The following is a 20,785-nucleotide window of genomic DNA, read 5'->3' as shown; positions in this document are numbered from 1 at the left end:
TAAGACAAAATTAAGAGGAAAAAAATCAGAAAATAAAAACTCACAGAGGGACTTCCCTGGTGGTGCAGTGGTTAAGAGTCTGCCTGCCAATGCAGGGGACATGGGTTCAAGCTCTGATCTGGGAAGATCCCACACGCCGTGAAGTAACTAAGCCCATGCACCACAACTACTGAGCCTGCGCTCTAGAGCCCGTGAGCCACAACTACTGAGCCCATGCGCCTAGAGCCCGTGCTCCGCAACAAAGAGAAGCCACTGCAATGAGAAGCCCATGCACTGCAACAAAGAGTAGCCCCTGCTCGCCCCAACTAGAGAAAGCCTGCACACAGCAACGAAGACCCAATGCAGCCAAAAATAAATAAATAAATAAAATAAAGTGGGAAGAAGAGGGGGCTCTATGCCTCATCACACTCAGTTTTATTTACCCATTAGGCAGTCTGAGTTAAGGACAGTGCTCTCTGGGAGAAGTGGGAACCAGGCCCTTAGATAAGACCGTTAATCAGGGAATTTTCAAAAGGAAAGCAGCTTTACAAAGTCCTAAACAGTAAGACTGCTTTTCAAGAAGGAGAAATGCAATAACTAACCTGAGGTATGGCTTTCACTAGTTCAACTGTCATTTTCGCCTCCTTTTCCTGGCTTTTCTCTTGGGGAACAGCACTGTCCTGGAAGGGTAAGGCTGAAGGGAGAAAAAGGAGAGTGAAAAGATGAGGCCTTTGCACTCCCAGAATCACCAGCCTAAAAACTCTATCTTCTCCTTCTTCCTCCCAGCCTTCTTTGCTTCCACTGCCCACATAACTGGGAGATTATGGGCAACCGATGGCAGTTGAGATGTATAACTTATAACTCTGTTTCTCTTATGCTCAAGGTCCTAAATTTAATCTTTTTTCTAAAAGTTGCTTTCCCATTCTTTGGTCTTATTATGAATAAAAATAATGAGATGTGCTAGGTACTCTGCATAGATTATCTTCTCTCACCTTATTTTTAAAATGATCCCATGAAATAGCTGTTTCCTCTATTTTATATTTTGTAGGTAAAGGTGGACTCTTTCCCTTCCTGTGTCCCTACTTCATGCTTTGATACAGTCTTCAGTTTGAAAATCTGACTCCTAAATGCCACCAGAGGCCAGGGTTATCCACCTTCTCCTGCCAAACCCCCAGGGGCTTTGCTTTCCTCTCACCCTGGGACAGTGGATCCTTTAGCACCCAATTCTGCCACCTTCACTCTCATCTCTGTCTTCAACCCCTCGGTTTCCCCTCCTTTTTGTCACCCAGAACTAAGGGTGTCTCCTGCTTCAGTCAGGAGCTCCAGTCACCCCACCTCTTGCTTCTCACTGGAACTCTCGGACTGGGAGCAGGGAATTCTACTCCAGGATCCTTATCCTGGCAACACACAATTCCATAAAGCAACACACAAAGAAGCCAAAGCTATCAACCTTCCAAGTAGTCTCCCCACACACACCACAGTCACACAGGGCCAGTTACAACCATACAGGGTAACACACAGACACTGACACAAGACCTCACACACCTCCTGATTACACAGAGGACACAATCGCAAGCACCCAACGGAAGGCACATCATATGCAGTCACATATATCACAGTCTCAGAGAGGCCATGGGTACAAACACACATGGTGATACACAAACATCACACATATACCCCCAATCTTATTCTCTCACACACCCCTCATCATGGCTCACTGCCCCTCATCTCTGTCTCACTCACACCCACACTCTCCGCAACCTCACAGAAGCTATATTTGCAAGCCTTGTGGTGACAATCCATGGTTCACAGTCTCTCTCCTACTCACTTTGGTGTCACACACATCACTAGTTTTCCTCTCTCTCTCTCTCTCACACACATCCTTAATGGCTTCTGTTTCAGAGACACACGGATTTCTCACACACATAGATACACAAACACTGCAACTGCTATCTCTCTCACACACACACAATACACACTGGGGTCTCCCTCACACTCGGACACACACGGACTGTCATACAACCTCACACGCTCACACCAACATGCTTTCGGTCTCTCTCACACACACACCCGCCCCCACGATCTCTCCCTCTCAGCCTCTCCTGGGGCCCCACACACTTGCTGACCTCTCACACTCGGGCACACCCGTTTCCCTCACACACACCAACATGCTCTCGGTCTCTCACACTCACAGTCAGGTCTCTCTCTCTCTCTCACACACACACCCGCCCTCAACACGATCTCTCTCTCTCTCTCCCGGGGCCCCACACCTGCTGACCTCTTACACACAGGCACATCCGTTTCTCTCACACCCACACCAACACACCCCGCTCGCACTCTCTCTGTATTTTTCACAGTCCAGTCTTGTCTCTCACACACACGCCGCTCCAGCCGCCCCACAGCCCAGAGCCCGGTTCGAGCCGCGGCCTCGACGCACCCGCGCGGGCCTCTGGGAAATGTAGTCGGTCCGGGAGAGACGGCGCAGCGGCGCTCAGGCCAGGGCTTCACGGCCGGGTCCGAGCTGCTTGCCTCGCTTGCCCTGCCCCGCCCCGCCCTCGGGCTTGGACACCCGACCACCCAAAACAACCCAGAGGCCTCCCCCCGGAAGCCAGCCACACTCACCCGAAAGACTTCGGAGCCGACGCCCGGGAACAGAGTGCGCAGGCGCCGAATCTCCCAGGTGGGCGGAATAAGGGGAGGGGTTAGACTCGAGGGGCGTGGAACGGGGCGTGGTTTAACGGAGAGGGGCGTGTTCTTAGGCGTGTTCTGGCCCTAGTTACGTGGTCTAAGCGAGGTGCGGCGGAGCCCCTGGTGTGCTCCTGTGTGTACCTGTGATTTGACGCTGTCTGTGTCCGTGTGACCGCCGTGTCGCTCCGAGTGCGGCCCTCTGAGACTGTCTGCGGGAACGTGATTTTCTTTCTGTGCTAAGTTTTATGGCAGCAAGATCAGCGAGGGAACCCCGAATGGGCTCTATCACCTCTGTGATAACAGCAAATTATTACACTTCTCACCTGCAAAATGGGAATGTCGTTATTATCACTGTTCAGAAGTAGTGAATATGAGACGCACCTCTTTGGACCAGATCACTGGGATTGAACCCCATTCTGCCCCTGACCAGACTGTAAATGGTCCGTCGTATGGGAGACTAAGAAAACGGTAAATTAGTAGCTGCCTTGGAAGTTGAAGTAAATAAGGAAAAGCCATTCAGAGGGATATAGCAGAGGAAAAAAACCCCACAAAATCCCCCGACCTCTCAGATCTTACTTTCAAGTGAATGGAAACAGACCACCAAAGAATGAGTAAAATAAATAGTATATCGAATGTTGAAAAGGCTGTGGAGAAAACAGGGAAGAGGAATAGTGAGTAGAGGAAATTAGAATATTTATTGTCAAAAAATGAGTAGTCAGGGCATTGCAACCCTTAACCACCATTCAAACTTTCATCCTGAATTTCAACATCGGCTCATTTGGGGAAGGGGGCGGCGGGAGATTCTTTACGTTGAATCTACTGTTATATTCTACCATTTCGTATTCACTTTGTTTGTAGTAACACTTTTATGTAGTCTTTCGGTTTGTATTTTCTCATTTTTCTATTTGAACTCAGAGACGCCTTAAATATTACCCTCCACCAATTCTGCCGTGGATATCCAAAATATTCTAAGACCATTTACTGAATAAATAGTCTTATTTTCCTGCTGATTTGAAATGTCCAATTCTGTTGTATCGTAAATCTCTATACGTGAATCCAATCCATCTATTTATGGACTCAGTGTCTGTTTCAACCCTCACACCCCCCTTTCCTCTACGGAACAACTATCACACTGTTTTAATAGTGGGAACTTTATACTTCTGTGTTTGATAGTGGGTACCACATTTCCTACGTAAGGGTTCACCATTTGCAAAGTTGTGGTATTTATTCTTGTGGATTCCTCCTTTGTATGGATTTTAAAATTGTCTTGGAAAATCTCCTAATAAATACTATTGGTACGTGGATTGGAATTTTAGTGAATTTATCGATTAATTGGTGGGGGAACAGACATCTTTGAAATTAATAATTTTTCCTTTCAGGAATATAACGTTCCATTTACCATGTTGTTTTCATTCTCCTTTATTAATATTTTATAGGTATATATTTCATTCCAGTCTAGTATTTTTTTCATACTAAATCTATTCCTAAGGGTTATATTGGCTTCATCACCATTGGGAAGGATTTTTTTTTGTTTGTTTTATTCTGATTACATTTTTAACTGGTTACTTGGGTAAGATTGCTTCTTCCTCTGTTCTAGATCAGACCGGGTTTTTAATCCGCTTGTCAGTTCCATTATTTTGTTTGTTGAATCTCTTGAATGTCTAAGCTGTACAACCATATAACAATTTTTTTTTCTTTTTCTATCCAACATTTACCTCTTATTTCTAGATTTAGTGTGTTGGCAAGTTTCTCTGATATAATACTTGTCATGGTAATTATGGGTCTCTTTGTATTGCTCCTGTCTTGACCACAAATACTATCAATATTTACCATTAAAAATCAGGTTTCCTGGGCTTCCCTGGTGGCGCAGTGGTTGGGAGTCCGCCTGCCGGTGCGGGGGGCGTGGGTTCGTGCCCTGGTCCGGGATGATCCCGCGTGCTGCGGAGCGGCTGGGCCCGTGAGCCATGGACGCTGGGCCTGCGAGCCATGGCCGCCTGGCCTGCGGGTCCAGAGCCTGTGCTCCGCAATGGGAGAGACCACAGCAGTGAGAGGCCCGCGTACCGAAAAAAAAAAAAATAATAATAATATTGTTAGGCTTTTGAATCAAACTAAGAGGTTTTATTCCATTTTGAAATTGCAGACAGTTTTCTCTGGTTTGGATGAAATTTATTTGTTGGAACCTACGGAGATGATCATTTCCTCTTTAAATTATCCATTTTCTGAGCTGTGTTAATAATGTGAGCAATCATTTGTTCCTGGACCAGATCAGATCCTTTTTTAGTTATGGTGGGTTACTCTTCAATGAAGTTGGTAGATTAAATTTGTTAACACTGCATTTGGAAGTTCTGCATCTATATTGATAAATAATATTGGTCTATAGTTTTCTTGTTCGATGCCATCCCTCTTGGGTTTTTATAGGTACATTTATGTATGTATGTGATAATATTTACAAAAGTGTCTGGAATCATTCAGACCAAAGTTATTTTTAGTTACTTCTTAGGAAGAATCTTCAAACGGTAAAGACTTATCCAAAGGAAATCTTGCTCCATTTATTGTATATTAGTATATTATTATATAGCATATTATAGTTCTCCACTGGGGCGATATCATCCCCAAGGGGGCAAAAAATGATTTTTTTAAAAAATTGATTCTTGGTGGGGGAAAAATATTCCTTTATTCTTTAAAAGAAACAGACATACATAAACATATACATAAACATATACAGTACTTCTGTGGTATTAAAATTTCATGGAGGTGGGAATGATTAGAAAAAGAAAAGTCTGAAAAAGGTTTCTTGGGAGAACAATACTGAAAAACAGTTTGAGAAGACAGTGATCTCTCTCTATATATTTTGCTCTTTCATAAAGTAATATGTCCTTGTTTTATTTGAATCACTAGAAAATTTAAATTATTGAGTAAGAAAATATCAAAATTAAACTAACCCTCTGGTCAGGTGATTCAGATTTACAGCCAAGTTTGGAATTCACTGTCATCAGAGATGCATAAGACTCCTGGATCTAGGATTAGGCAGGTTGTTGGGAAAACAGGCAGAAACATAAAAGGCATTGTAGTTCTTTGATATAATACTTTGGGTGTGGGGCCCTTAGGACAACTCTGGTAGAACTATGATTATCTTAGAGAAGGAAACCGGTGATGAGATACACAGGCGAGAGTAGGAGTTTTCCACCCAACACTGCGTTTGGTGGACTCAGAATTTAGAATATCCATGTTGTTGACGTCATCAAAGTGAGCCTTGGCAGTTGGGAGACAGAGGTTCCTAATGAAAACGGTATGACATCCTAGAAGAAAAAAAAAAGAACGCATAAAAAAAAAAAGTCACCGTGGGAAATGCTGTTTCGCAGTACGGCAGCGCCACCTTCCGGACAGAGGCCCCAGGTGCAACGGCTCTATGTCCTGGAAGCTGAGATTTCTCTCTTGGAGGCCTTGTGAGTCTCCCCTTGACATCCGCATGCCTGAGCAAGTCGACGAATGATTAGCAAGCAAAGGAACCCACTGGCTTCGCTGGCCAAACGAACATAGTATTTTCAGGGGTGTAGCCGACACGGCCCTGGCGTCATCTCAGTTTTACACGAAGGGGTGACAGCCACCCTTTCTGGGAAATTCTATCCCTATCTCTGCCTCCTAAAGATGCACTAGCTCTAGGGGCATTTTTTCACAGAGGTTCCTCTGAGACTCCTGGGCCCGATTTGTTGATATTTCGGCCAAGAAGAAGGCTGATGGTACCTGCTGATGGTGGCAGCTCTCCAGACCGATGACAACCTCAAAGAGGGAGAATAAAGGTCAGGTAGCAGAACAGGCCAAATGAAAAGCCATCAGCCTGCCTTAGACAACACTCTAAGGACCAGGCCTCACAAAACACTAAGAATCTAGAGGAGCAACGGCCTACTTTCTACCCAAACAGGAGAGAGAAGAAAGGGCAACTGATTTTATTAGTAATTGTTACATACTTTACTTTTTAAATTTTTTTTTGAAGTATAGTTGATTTACAATGTTGTATTAGTTTCTGGTGTACAGCAAAGTGATTCAGATATATATATATATATTATGTATACATGTATTCTTTTTCATATTCTTTTACATTATGGTTTATTACAGGATATTGAATATAGTTCCCTGTGCTATACAGTAGGACCTTGTTGTAATTTTTACATACTTTAAAAATCACAGCAGTTGGCTAAGACAGGGAGAAATAAGTCATACTAGTTGTCTCACATTTTAAGAGATACAATATGCAAATTGATGCAAAACAAAGCTTACGACTGTTAAAATAATCCTGGGATCTTAGATAAGGACTTTCCCCTCCCTAAGAACCAGAAAATATATTTCATATAAAACCATATTTCCTGGGGACCTCCCTGGTGGCACAGTGGATAAGACTCCACGCTCCCAATACAGGGGGCCCTGGTTCGATCCCAGGTCAGGGAACTAGATCCCACACGCATGCTACAACTAGGAGTTCACATGACGCAACTAAGGAGCCCGCGTGCCGCAACTAAGACCCGGTGCAACCTAATAAATAAATAAACGTTTTTTTAAAAATTATCATCATTTATTAAAAAAACCAACAATACTTCCTATAAAATCTCTACTGAGATTGTGTCCAGTGCAGATGGGGGTCCCACTTAATACTCCAGGAAGATAAGCTATTCATGGGTTTTTAAATTTTTTTTAAAGATTCTATTTTGATTTGGACCATTTTAAAGTCTATTTTGAATTTGTTATAATATTGCTTCTGTTTTAGTTTTTTGGCCACGAGGCATGTGGGATCTTAGCTCCCCAACCAGGGATCAGACCCGCACCCCCTGCATTGGAAGGCAAAGTCTTAACCACTGGACTGCCAGGGAAGTCCTTAATGGTTTTAAAATACTGTCAGTTTAACTCTAGTCAACAAATATTCTCTAGGCACATGTTGGATCCTGAGAGTTCAGAAACCAATAAAATAGAGTGTCAGCCCATAAGGAGTTCATGGTCAAGCTAGAAACACAGATAGGCAGGCACTTTGTATTAGTCAGGTTTTTCTCCAGAGAAACAGAGTCAATAGGATGTATATAGACATAGAGATGTGTTGTAAGGAATTGGTTCATTTGATTACAGAGGTTGGCTAACCCAAAATCTGCAGGGTGGACTGGCAGGCTTGAGACCCAGGAACATTGATGTTTCAGCTCCAGCCTGAAGGCCATCTGCTGTAGAGCCAGGAAGAGCTGATGTTTCAGATGAAGTCCAAAGGCCACTGCGAGAGAATTCTCTCTTGCCCAGGGGAGGCTGGTCTTTTTGTTGTATTCAGGCCTTATTATGGAGGACAATCTGCTCACTCAAAGTCCACCAATTTTAAAGCATGATTTTTTTTAAAACATAAATTTATTTATTTATTTATTTATTATTTATTTTTGGCTGCGTCAGGTCTTTGTTGCTGCGCGCGGGCTTCCTCTAGTTGCGGCGAGTGGGGTCTATTCTTCATTGCAGTGCACGGGCTTCTCATGCCAGTGACTTCTCTTGCTGTGGAGCACGGGCTCTCGGCACGCGGGCTTCAGTAATTGTGGCATGCAGGCTCAGTAGTCGTGGCTCGTGGTCTCTAGAGCACAGGTTCAGTAGTCGTGGCACACAGGCTTAATTGCTCTGAGGCATGTGGGATCTTCCCGGACCAGGGCTTGAACACGTGTCCCCTGCACTGGCAGGCTGATTCTTAACCACTGCGCCACCAGGGAAGTCCCTTCACCAATTTTAATGTTAATCCCACGGGACTTCCCTGGCAGTCCAGTGGTTAGGATTCCACACTTCCACTGCAGGGGCATGGGTTTGATCCCTGGTTGGGGAACAAAGATCCTGAATGCTGTGCAGCACAGCCAAAGAAAACATTTTTAAAATTTTCTAAAATGTTAATCCCATCCAAAAACACCCTCACAGAAACACCCAGAATAATATTTGACCAAATATCTGGGCCCCATCCCATGGCCAGTTTTGCAAATTACACGTTCATACATATAGACAATGTGAAGAGAGGTGTGGGTGTAAAAATGTATCTAAGTTTTTCAACAAAATATGAAAAGTGGGCTTCCCTGGTGGCGCAGTGGTTGAGAGTCTGCCTGCCGATGCAGGGGACACGGGTTTGTGCCCCGGTCCGGGAAGATCCCACATGCCGCGGAGCAGCTGGACCCGTGAGCCATGGCTGCTGAGCCTGTGCGTCCGGAGCCTGTGCTCCGCAACGGGAGAGGCCACAACAGTGAGAGGCCCGCGTACCGCAAAAAAAAAAACAAATTACATTTCTATATACTAGCATTAAAAATCAGAAATTGAAATTAAAATACTTATTAAAATAGCACCAAAAAATGAAATACTTAAAAGACCTGTACAAAGACTACAAAACACAGTTGAGAGAAATGTTGAAGAAATACAGAGATATGTTTATGCATTGGAAATCCCAATATTGTTAAAACATCAGTTCTCCCAGAATTCATTTGTAAATTTAACAACATCTCAATCAAAATCCCTGTAGCCTTTTTAATAGAAATCAATAATCTGATTTGACCATTCATATGAAAATGCAAAAGTTGAATAGTCAAAGCAGTTTTTAAGTTTTTTTTTTTTAATTTATTTTTTGGCTGCGTTGGGTCTTCATTGCACATGGGCTTTCTCTAGTTGCAGCGAGCAGGGGCTACTCTTTGTTGTAGTGCGTGGGCTTCTCATTGTGGTGGCTTTTCTTGTGGCACACAGGCTTCAGTAGTTGTGATGCGTGGTCTCAGTAATTGTGGCATGCGGGCTCTAGGGTCCACAGGCTTCAGTAGTTGTGGCACACAGGCTTAGTTGCTCTGCGGCATGTGGGATCTTCCCAGATCAGGGATCAAACCTGTGTCCCCTGCATTGGCAGGAGGATTTTTTTTTTTTTTTTTTTGCGGTACGCGGGCCTCTCACTGTTGTGGCCTCTCCTGTTGCGGAGCACACGCTCCGGACGCGCAGGCTCAGCGGCCATGGCTCATGGGCCCAGCCACTCCACGGCATGTGGGATCTTCCCGGACCGGGGCACAAACCCGTGTCCCCTGCATCGGCAGGCGGACTTTCAACCACTGCGCCACCAGGGAAGCCCGGCAGGAGGATTCTTAACCACTGCACCACCAGGGAAGTCCCAAAGCAATTTTGAAAAAGAGTAAAGTTGGAGGGCTTACATTACCTGACTTCAGGACTCATAAAGCTACAGTCCTCAAGAGAGTATTGGCATAAAGACAGAAAAAGGTTAATGGAACAAACTAGAGTCCAGAAATAAACCTGTACATATATGGTCAATTGATTTTTTTTTGAAAAAGAGCAAAGGCAATCCAGTGGAGAATGGAAAGTGTTTTATCAATTGATGCTGGAACAACTGGATATCTATATGCAAAACAAACAAACAAAAAACAACCAACTTTGATCCATCTCTTGAAGCGTATACAAAAATTGACTCAAAAATATGATAGAGCTAAACGTAAAACCTAAAACTACAAAACTTTTAGGAGAAAATATTTGTGGCTTTAGGTTAAGCAAAGGTTTCTTTTGATATGACACCAAAAACACAATTCATAAAAGATAAAAATGATAAATGACCTCATCAAAAATTAAGAATTTCTACTCCTCAGAACATACTCCTAAGATGAGAAGATAACAGCCTAGAGAAAATTTGCATTTCACAAATGTGAAAAGGGATTTGATCTGGAATATATAAAGAGCACTCAAAGCTCAAAAGAAGGCAAACAAATCAACTTTAAATGGGCCACAGATTTGAACAGATATTTCATTAAAGATTAACTGATGGCAAATAAGTACATGAAAACATGTTCAATGTTAGTCATTAGGGAAATGCAGATTAAAACCACAGTGAGATACCACCACGCATATTAGCATACATAAAATAAAAGGAATGTCCACATACCAACATTATGATACGGAATAAATGTTGGAAAGGATATTGTTTGTAGGTATGTCAAGGTATATGTTAATATAAAAATATACTTGGAAGGAATAATGTCAGTGTATTAGAAGTATTTCACATAATTATACAAGATTATATATGAAATTGACTGATTTTATTATAGCCACTTAAACATTCTGTTGGTATAGTGAAGAAGAACAGTTGTCACAAATCAAGAATAACTGAAACATAATAACTGATTGCTGTAATGACTTCATTCTGATCTTGTCAATTATCCTAAAACGTAACAAAAGTTGGAAATAGAGAATATTGCTTTCTCTCTGTTTAGAAATTTTCACAGAATATATATGGTTGGAAGACTAAAGCAAAAAGAAGAAAAATTATATTGATGTCGTTCATGATGTAACAGAGGAATTTAAGAAGCATATATTTCAAGGACTATTAACATTATTTCCTACAAAACAAAAACAAAATAATACATTTTAGGACTGCAAGCAGTTCTTTCAAGATTCATGCTTAAAGACTTCAGAGATGCTTAAATACAAACTTTAAAAATAAAGCAAAACACTGATATTATGAAATCTTCCTTTTTATACTTGACTGAAGGAAACCTCAAAAGTAATGTTGTCATTTGGATATAGAGGAAGACATAGTTAGAACTGGTCTTCTTGAGACATAGGTTAAACTTGCTTAGCTAAAGTTTTGTTCAATTCTCTTCCAAGGACAGCCTTTACAAACATTTGTATAAGTTATGTAAAAATTGAGAAATGTAACTTTCTACTCATTTTTTTAAATTTCCATTTTAAAGAAGGCTGGGTAAAAGAAGACATTCCACATTTTCTAAAGAAAATGCATATGTCCAGGTGATTCTAAGTTGTTCTTATTTTTTGTGGTCAATAATTATTTTTAAGTGTCACATTCTGATTCTACCTATGTCATCATACCATTCTTCAATGCAAGGATCAAGTAATTTTTAAATATTTTCCTTTTAGTTAAGCTGTGTAAACTGTGGAAGGATAATCAAACTTGGAAATAGATACGTTCTTCTAAATTCCTGAAAAATAATCTTCTAGTTTAAAAAATACTAATGAATATATTACTGGTTTAAAAATATTTCCATTTTAAAGAGAAAAAACTAAGATGTATTAATATGCTAGTTCTTATGACTTTTTAAATTTAAATTCACAATTAACATGTAGAAAAGTACCTGGCTCTCATAGGTACTCAACATTTTTTTTGTAATTGGGAGGTTGAGGACATCTGCAAATCTTGGTTTCTGTTTATATATTGAAATTATGCAAGATTCAGAAAAGGAATTGATGAAATCTGCATGTTTTCAAACTTGGAAATTTGTATCATATTTTCTATACACTTATAGTTTGGTAAATCTTTGCTCCTAACAACTGATGATACTACAGTTAAAAAAAAAAAAAACACTTAAGTGAATTCCCTATAAAATCTGTCCTTTTCTAATATTCAGGCAACTCTGGAAAACTTAGGTTTGTCTTTATAGGAAGTGAAGTATATCTAAATTTAAAATTTATTGGTATCAAAAATGTAAAGCATTCAACCTTATTTTTGAATACTCTTTATGTGTGTTATTACATCCTCTTTTTTTTGTTCGCTTGTTTACATCCTCGTTTTTAACAATACTGTAGCATACTTTTACGAAATTTATAAGTGCTTATATTTTCTTTTCAAAGAAAAGGTTTCAAGGTTAATAAAACCTACTTCTCTGTTTAAATTTCAATTAATTTTTTTTCTTAATTCTGTCTGTTGGTGAGTTATGTTCATTTTCTACCTTCTCGAGGTCTCTGGTTCACTTATTATTTACATTGTTTGTAGTTTTCTTATCTATAAATGCATTTAAAGTAGTAACTTTGAGTATAGATATGGTCACGTCCCACGGGTTTTGTTTTATACTGCTCATTCACTTCATCTTGCTCTCATTGTTTCATTGAAGGAGAAAATATTAGGTAGTATGTAACATAAATATTTTGTTAATGTCTAACTTATTACATTTTTACCTGAGCTATAGCCCTATATGATTGGTTACAAACTTCACACCTTCCTCAACTTGATAGTTAAATGTTTAACTGTTGTTTTTAAATGTGTGGTGTTTTATTCACTGTGTATTTTCTGATGCACAGTAAATGATGAATGGGGATTTTTTTTAAACTTACATTCTTCAAATATGAATTTTCTTTAGCCATAAGAGACTTATGGCTAAAGAACTTCCCACATACCTGACATTCACAGGATTACTTTCTCTTTTGCTTTCTTTATGTAAGTTAGAATTAGCTTAAACTAAAGTGTTTCCAAAATTTCTCTACTTTAATGGTTGCTAGCCAGCATGAATTTTCCAATTACTAATGATTGATAGGTAGTGTTGGGAAGCTTTGCTACATTATCATATTAGTATGGTCTTTAATGTTGAATGTGATGGTGATGAATCTGCCGATGAATGTAACATGAGTTGAACCAAAAAGCGTTTCCACATTTCACAAGGTTGTACATAATTACCTGATGTTCCTTGAGGGATGAGACCAGTGAAGTCTTTGCTTCACTTATTTATGGGAATTTTCCATAGCATGAATTCCTTAAAGTTGAGGAAGAGGAGAGTGCCCGAAGGCCTTCCCACATTTCTTACATACGTTAGGAATGAATTTTCTTATGTCGAGTAAGTTGTGAGCACTGACTAAAGGCTTTCCCACATTCCTTGCATTCATAAGGCTTCTCACCGGTGTGAATTATCTGGTGTTGTTTAAGCTGTGAGCCCTGCCTAAAGGCCTTCCCACATTCATTACATTTATAGGGTTTCTCACCAGTATGAATTCTTTGGTGGTGGTTAAGCTGTGAGCCCTGCCTAAAGGCTTTCCCACAAACCTTACATTTGTAAGGTTTCTTACCAGTATGGATCCTCTGATGTTGAGGAAGATATGAACGATGACCAAAGGCCTTTCCACATTCATTACATTTATATGGCTTCTCACCAGTATGGGTTCTTTGATGTTCATTAAGTTGGGTGATACCTCTAAAGGCCTTTCCACATTCCTTACAGACATAGGGCTTTTCTCCAGTATGAATTCTCTGATGTTTAATAATCAGTGATAAGTAACTGAAAGCTTTTCCACATTCAGTACATTGATAGGGTTTTTCACCAGTATGAGTTCTGTGATGTACGTTAAGTTGTGAGAGCCGAACAAAGGTTTTTCCACAATCCTTACATTCATAGGGTTTCTCACCAGTATGAATTCTCTGATGTCTGGTAAAGAGTGAGACAGAACCAAAGGCCTTTCCACATTCTGTACATTCATAGGGTCTTTCGCCACTATGAGTTCTCTGATGTTGAGGAAGATAGGAACGGCAATGGAAAGCCTTCCCACATTGCTGACATTCATAAGATTTCTCACCAGTATGAATTTTCTGATGACTAAGAAGACATTTCTTCTGCCAAAAGCCTTTTCTACATTCATTACACACATAGGGTCTACTTCCAGGTGGAATGTTATGAAGCAGGTTATGGGATGTTTGCTGTGTCAAAGCAGGTATTTCTTCATGAGTGATTATGACTTGACTGGAACTTCCTTCCTCATTTCTGTGATATGTTTCAAATGTACCTTCACATTCCCAGTCATCTTGGAAACTGGGGTTCTCAGGATCTTTGTTTATAAAATTTTCCATTTTCTCCCATTGGGATACCTGATCTGAAAAATAATGAAAAAGCAGAGATGCTTTAGTGCCTGGTGTCAGTTAGAGCTTCTTTAGTAGAAATAGTTTTAAACTGAAAATAATGCTTATGGAAAAAGTAAGTGTTCCATACAGCTCCCAAATGTGACTACGCAGTTCCTGTTCTCCAAAATCCCCAGAGTTCCTGCTTTAGCCGGAAGGATCCAGCCAGTCAGCAATGCATGCCTGAAACATCGACGGGATACTAGGTGGGCTCTGACCTGGAAGAGCTGCCCCCCTGGCTGCAAGGACCAGACACAACCTCATCAGGGCAGCACGCAGGATGAGGTTGGGTGCCCTTGGCCAAGGAGCAGTGCACAAGCCCAAACCAGGAGCAAGAACAAGACAGCAGCATATATTGAGAGAGAACATAAGTATGGCTTAAAATGCATCAAGAGATCAAGGAAGAAACAAAAATCTTAACTGCTGAAAGGAAAACAAACCAAGCAAAGGACACTGACAAAAAACTAAATAGAAATTCTAACAATTGAAAGTACAGTGACTGTAGTTAGTTTTGTCAACTGGCATTCAGTATCCATTCCCACCTCCTAGTTGGCCTTCCTCTACTTAGGCTGGGAAAGTAATTTTCCAGCTCCTGGCACTGAAGACTCTGAATGGAACTAAGTTTCCACCCTTTAGGCACACTTGTGTGAAATTCAGATGATAGAAGCAACATTTTCTGCTGCTTTGGCTATCAAAAGGTGGTTGCTGGCCTCTTCACTCCAGTTTCAAAGTACGTGTGGCAGCAGTGGTGGTGGCTTCATCGCCTTACCTTCTGATCCCAGATCATAGCTAAGGCAGTGTGCACTTGCAGGTGGTGGTCCTAGTGGCAGCTCCTATGTCTCTACATCTTGGCTGTGGCAGAGGTAGCACATCTTCCAAAGATTCAGTGTTGCCACGTTCTGGAAGGCATTTCTGGAGAGCCAGCTCCTGTTACCCTTCTAACAGTTTTTAAGCACCCATTTCCCATATTTTATATCTTTAAATACCTTCCTAATTTAAAAAAGACACACACATACACAGTCTTAATACTGATTTTAAGAAATTAGGAAAAAAAAAACAGGATTTCAGGAGAAGATAAGCCAGAGCAACCCTTCCAATAAAAACACATTTAAAAAGTAAAACTTACACCAAAAAATCTTTATCAAAGATCTGAAAAAAATAGCCCAGAATTACCAGGCAAAAATCTTAGGAAACTTGAGCTACCAGCTCAAAGAGTACTGAAGTTGGTTTGCCCAGTTAACCAATCCTAATTTTAGTTCAGGTGATTGTGTGTGTGTGTGTGTGTGTGTGTGTGTGTGTCTTTTTTGCCCAAACCCATGTCAGGTGTCTTAGTCCATTTGGGCTGCTGTAACAAAATAGCACAGACTGGGTAAGTTATAAACAACAGAAAATTTTTTCTCACAGTTCTGGAAGCTGGGAAGAATGAGCTCAAGGTGCTGGCACTCAGTGTCTAGGAAATAAATTCTTATGTTGAGCCACCATACTTTGGAGTCAAGCTAAGTTTGCAGCTTAGCTTGAGCCCTAAGACAAAAGTAAAGTCAGTTTAAGATCGCATGTGAAAGGAGCCTCATTTTCTCTGTAAACCTTTGAGAAAAGAGTTTAAAAGGAAAACCTTTGAAAGCCAAACAGGTGAGGTTTGTTTGTTTGTTTTTCCCTACAATGGCTTACCCCTTCCTCACTCAGCTACTAGGCTGCTGTCTCTTCACCACCAACAGCTATTCCCTTGTTCCAACAATCGATCACACTTGGCTTAGAATTGCTAAACTTTCCATGTAGGAAAATGAGTGGGACCTGGTCATGCTATTGCTATCCAAATGCCCAGTCCCTTGAGGGTACATGGATACAGCAAAGTAAAGAGAATGGCTTGAAAAATCAGGAAGGTGAAGTTTCAGAAGTAACTCAGACCTATTTCCAGCTTTACAAATCTCAAACTGTTGCTTCCAAAATGCAGTCAAACACTTTAGCACTTCCCTGGAGGGTCAAGATGGAGGAATCATTATGCTCAGGTGATAGTGAATTATGAGAGGACGGTCTTAACCAACAGCTGAGACTCCTGTCGTTCTCCAGTTTGTACACATCCCTCTGGGTGGCTATGTGTGGGAGGAGAGGGAGGGAATTAGCCACCCACACACACTCTGCTTAAGTGGAGTTGATGGCCACATCTTTGGGGCTATCCTGATAAGAAAAACCAACATTTTTAGACTTTGAGAGCTGAGTGACAACATGACCCTAAGGGGAGGGGCAAATTTGCCTCAGAAAGGGAAAGAGGGCACTATAAAAATTTTTTCTCAGATAGCCTTAATGTATTGAGTCCAATACTAGTTAAATAAATTACCTAACACCCATGGATTTACTCATTTAAAAAAGTATTTGAATGGAATCAGCAAATTTCTTTCTGACAGTGCAATTTAAATACAATTATTTTTTGAGAACACATACATCATTGTGAATGTTTAACATTACCACAGACATTTTCCCTTGGTCTGAAAAATTCTTCAAACATAATTTTTATTAACTGTAGAGTAATCCACCACATGAATGGACATGAGATTCACATGTAAGTCTATGACTTGCCCAGTCATTCTTGATTGTAGGGCACTCCTTTTAGATAAGACCTTAAGGTCTTTCCCAAAATCTGCTTCTAGACTAGTGGTTCCAAATTTCTGAGAGGTGGTATACATATATTGAGTCTAAACAGGATGAGACTGCTGGGGTTGGAAGGGCAGCTGCACCAGTATCCTTAACTTCTCCATGCCTCAGTTCTCTAATCTTTAAATGGGATAGGTGACATTATGTACCTCAAAGTGTTGCTGTGAGGATTGACTTATGTGCTTACTATATTATAGTGCTTGCTACATAGTGATTAGCAAATATATATATATATATGTATATATAAATCTGTATGTATATATACACACATCTATAGCTACAGATCTTCCTCAATTTACTATGGGGTTATGGCCTGATAACCCCATGGTAAGTTGAAAATATTCTAAATCGAAAATGCAATTAATACACCTACTGAACATCATAGCTTAGCCTCGCCTACCTTAAACGTGCTCAGACCACTTATATGAGCCTACAGTTGGGCAAAATTGTCTAACACAAAGCCTATTTTATAATAAAGGGTTGAACATCTCGGGTAACTTATTGACCACTGTACTGAAAATGAAAAATAGACTGGTTGTAAGTATATCCATTGTTTACCCTCATAACCTCCTGGCTGCCTGGGAGCTGCAATTTGCTGCTGCCTAGCATCATGAGAGCATCATAGAGCATAGCACTAGCCCAGGTCAAAATTAAAAATTCAAAGTAGAGTTTCTACTGAATGCATATCGCTTTCACGCCATTGCTAAGTGAAAGAATCCTAAACTGAACTATCGTAAGTTGGGGACCATCTGTATATATAGAGTGACATCTATATCGGCATGTATCAGATATATTTATCAATGGATATCAGTCAGTCAGTCTCTGTCTTTCTCTAAACACACACACACACTCTCTCTCCCTGAACTAACTCTAGTCAGGCTCCTCTAGGCCCCAGTCTTGGGCTCTGTCCTTCACCCATTTAGTCCAGTTTTAGGAAGAATTCCCCTAGGTCAGTTTATCAAGAACACCACCACCCGCCCTCATCCTTAACATCTCATCACTCTCGCCAGCCCTCAGCAAGAATCCTATTAAGTCCTTTTAGCCAGATTCTCCCTCTTACCCTTGATGGTTCTTTTTTAGTAACCGTATATCCAGTGACACCGCCCCCGTTCACTATAAATCCCCACTTGTTCTTGTATTTGGAATGGAGCCCAGTTATGGACAAAGGTCTCTCGCCCTATGGCAATAATTCCTGAATAAAGTTTGCCTTGAGAAGCTTTCGATTCTGTCCGGCTCTGGTATTTTTTGACAATATACTGAGGAAGGCTCAGATAACTTTGGGAATCCATACAACTATAGTCCTATTCCTAAGAGAAAACGCAAAAAAAAAAAAAGCAAAACTGCACAAAACCTTAAGTGGTTTGTGGGGTCTACGAATCCCAGATTAAGTATGTTTAAGGAAAAGACGCTGGGATCCATTTGTGGCTGGACACATTTCCTGCCGCCATGGTCTCTGAGAAACGTAGTCCAGAGGCAGGATAGCCAGAACTTGGTCATCCCATCACCACCCCCGAACCCCCAAAGTACCTTCCCCGCCACCCATAAAGAGCTCGGACCCGGCCCCGGGCGGAGCCGAACGTCGACCCGCTCTAACGCGGAAACAATCGCCCGGAATTGAAACGCTGGAAGGCTCCGCGGATGAACCCGCTTATAAATTCCAGGGAGCTTGGGCTCCTCAGTTGGACAACAAGAAGGCACCCGAGAGCGGCCCCGCCGCAGTGCCTTCTGGGAAATGTAGTCCAGAGCCGGAGGGCCGGTCGCCCGAAGAATGCTGGGAAGACAAACCCGGACCGTGATTGGGCCCTGGCCGCAGTTGGCTTTTGGGAGTGTAGTTCGGCGTGTCGCTCTGGTCAAGCTGGAGCCCGGTCTTCCATCTCCTCAACCTTGGCCTCGTATGACCGCCCAGAACCGAATCTTTCTCCGTGAGTTGTGCCTGTAGGCCATGACCTGTCCTGCGTACTTCTCCGGGTATGAGCTGTTGGGCAGCCTGTTTGTGACAGAGGGGAGGCTGTGGGTCTGTGACGTGAGAGGTCGAGTTTGGCCCAAGACGGTGCCAGTGACTGAGGGTGGGGAGAGGCAGGTGAGTGGATACACCTGCCTCTGCGTGGGTGGCGGATGGGATTCTGCGACGTGGAGCGTGACCGTGCGAGGAGGGCTTTGTATGTGACGTGTCTTTGTGTGTGACCGCAGGTCTTAGAATGTGTGGCCTTGGTTATGTGTGAAAAGTTGGTGTGACTCTCAACCTTCCTTCAGTCTATCAGTGTGACCGGAGTTGTTCAGAAACTGTAGGTTTAAGAAAACATGAATGTGGGTTTCTGTTTGGTTGCCTGTGGGATTGTGATATCTGCTTCCAGGTTTGTTTTCCCCCTTTACAAATAGGGTAATAACTCCAAATTTCTTATTACCCTGAAGTTCTGGAGCAAAGCGCAAACAACATAAAACATGATAAAAACATGACTTTTACATTAAATAAACTCAAAATTATTACAGAGAAAAATTCAAAAACAGCCTAAAATGTTAACACATGAAGATGGGTTTGTTCAAAACAATTTCTTATCAATAGTATGGTACGGCCTGTCTTGGCTCTGCCCCAAACACCACAGTTACTCATTTCCTTTTGCTGATTGTAATGTACCTGCAGAAATTCAGGAAGCCTTGGACTGCAGAATTAGCGTTACCCATCCTGAAGCGCTCATCTACAATATGCATGGCCTGGTCTGCCCACTCTCTGAGGAAGGATGCTTTCCCTCAGAAGGTCTCGAAGCTTGCCCAAGGCAGCAGTTTCTCCCTGAGCCAGACCCAGAACTCAGAGTTTCTATCCCTTAATATAGTTTTGTTTTCATCTGGCCTCATGGCTTCTGTGATGTCATGAAGCAAATGTCTGCTATCTCTGATATTGCTTTCTCTAAAGAGTTTACCACCTTGATTCTACCCATATGGGGCTGGAATAAATAGAGGAACATTTCCCTGTAGGCCTTGTATTTCATGGAAGGAAATTTTAGAGTCACAGAGACCTGACTGTAAATACCAACTCAACCACTCACATTCTACAAGTCACTTGTAGTTTGTGGTTTTCAGCAAGTCACTTTTCTACATCTGTCTTATTTTTTCTCCTACAAAGAAAATCTGACTGCAAGGTTATTTTGAGGAATTACGATTACTGATATTAAAAGTGATGTTAGCATAAAGAGGTTGAATCTCACACTTTGTTACTGCATCCCTTTTACATCTTCAAGTTTTTGAATCATGAAGATATACTGCTTATTCAAAATACTAAACATTTTTAAGCAGAAATAAAATAGAACAATTGAGAAGTAATAAACAATATTTAGAAGAAAATTACCTTGGGCTAAAAAAAAGACATGAGATATTTAAACATATCCTAAGTTCCCGAATTCTAAGGATAGAAAGAAACTCTTGCCAAATGCTGGGATGGAAGCAGTTACTGTGGTAGGCAGAATTATGGCCCTCCAAAGATGTCTATGTCCTAATCCCAGGAACCTGTGGGTATGTTTTTACATGGCAGGAGGGAATTAAGTTGCAAATAAAATTAAGCTTGTTAATCAGCTGACCTTAGGACAAGATTATCCTGGGTTGTCCAGATGAGCCCAATATAATCACAAGGGTCCTTAAAGGTGAAAAGAAAGGAGGAGGCAGAAGAGTCAGTGTCAGAATGATGCAATGTGTGAAAGACTCAGCTGGCTACTGCTGGCTTTGAAGGTGGAAACGGGCCACACCAAGAAAGGTGGTGGGTAGCCTCCAGAAGCTGAAAAGGCTAGGAAATAGATTCTCCCATAAAGCCTCTAGAAGAGAACA

General features: G+C 41.4%; 1 protein-coding gene across 2 annotated transcripts in view; it reads right to left on the bottom strand.

The window, feature by feature from the left end:
• Positions 1–20,785, bottom strand: part of ZNF582 (zinc finger protein 582) — a 48,331-nt gene that overhangs the window by 10,809 nt on the left and 16,737 nt on the right. Inside the window, exons 5-6 of one of the 2 annotated variants that reach the window (XM_024757204.1) lie at positions 13,288–14,295; positions 1,986–1,990 (exon numbers count right to left, since the gene is read on the bottom strand). In XM_024757204.1, the coding sequence (XP_024612972.1) occupies positions 1,986–1,990; positions 13,288–14,295 (1,013 nt within the window). Of the gene's footprint in view, positions 1–581; positions 673–1,985; positions 1,991–13,287; positions 14,296–20,785 lie in introns of those variants that run through there. The other variant, XM_024757202.1, reaches the window with a different exon arrangement.

Source organism: Neophocaena asiaeorientalis, unplaced genomic scaffold (genome assembly GCF_003031525.2).
Source record: "Neophocaena asiaeorientalis asiaeorientalis breed wild unplaced genomic scaffold, Neophocaena_asiaeorientalis_V1.1 scaffold1132, whole genome shotgun sequence".
NCBI classification, from domain to species: Eukaryota; Metazoa; Chordata; class Mammalia; order Artiodactyla; family Phocoenidae; genus Neophocaena; species Neophocaena asiaeorientalis.
This window is presented reverse-complemented; position numbering and strand designations above follow the sequence as displayed.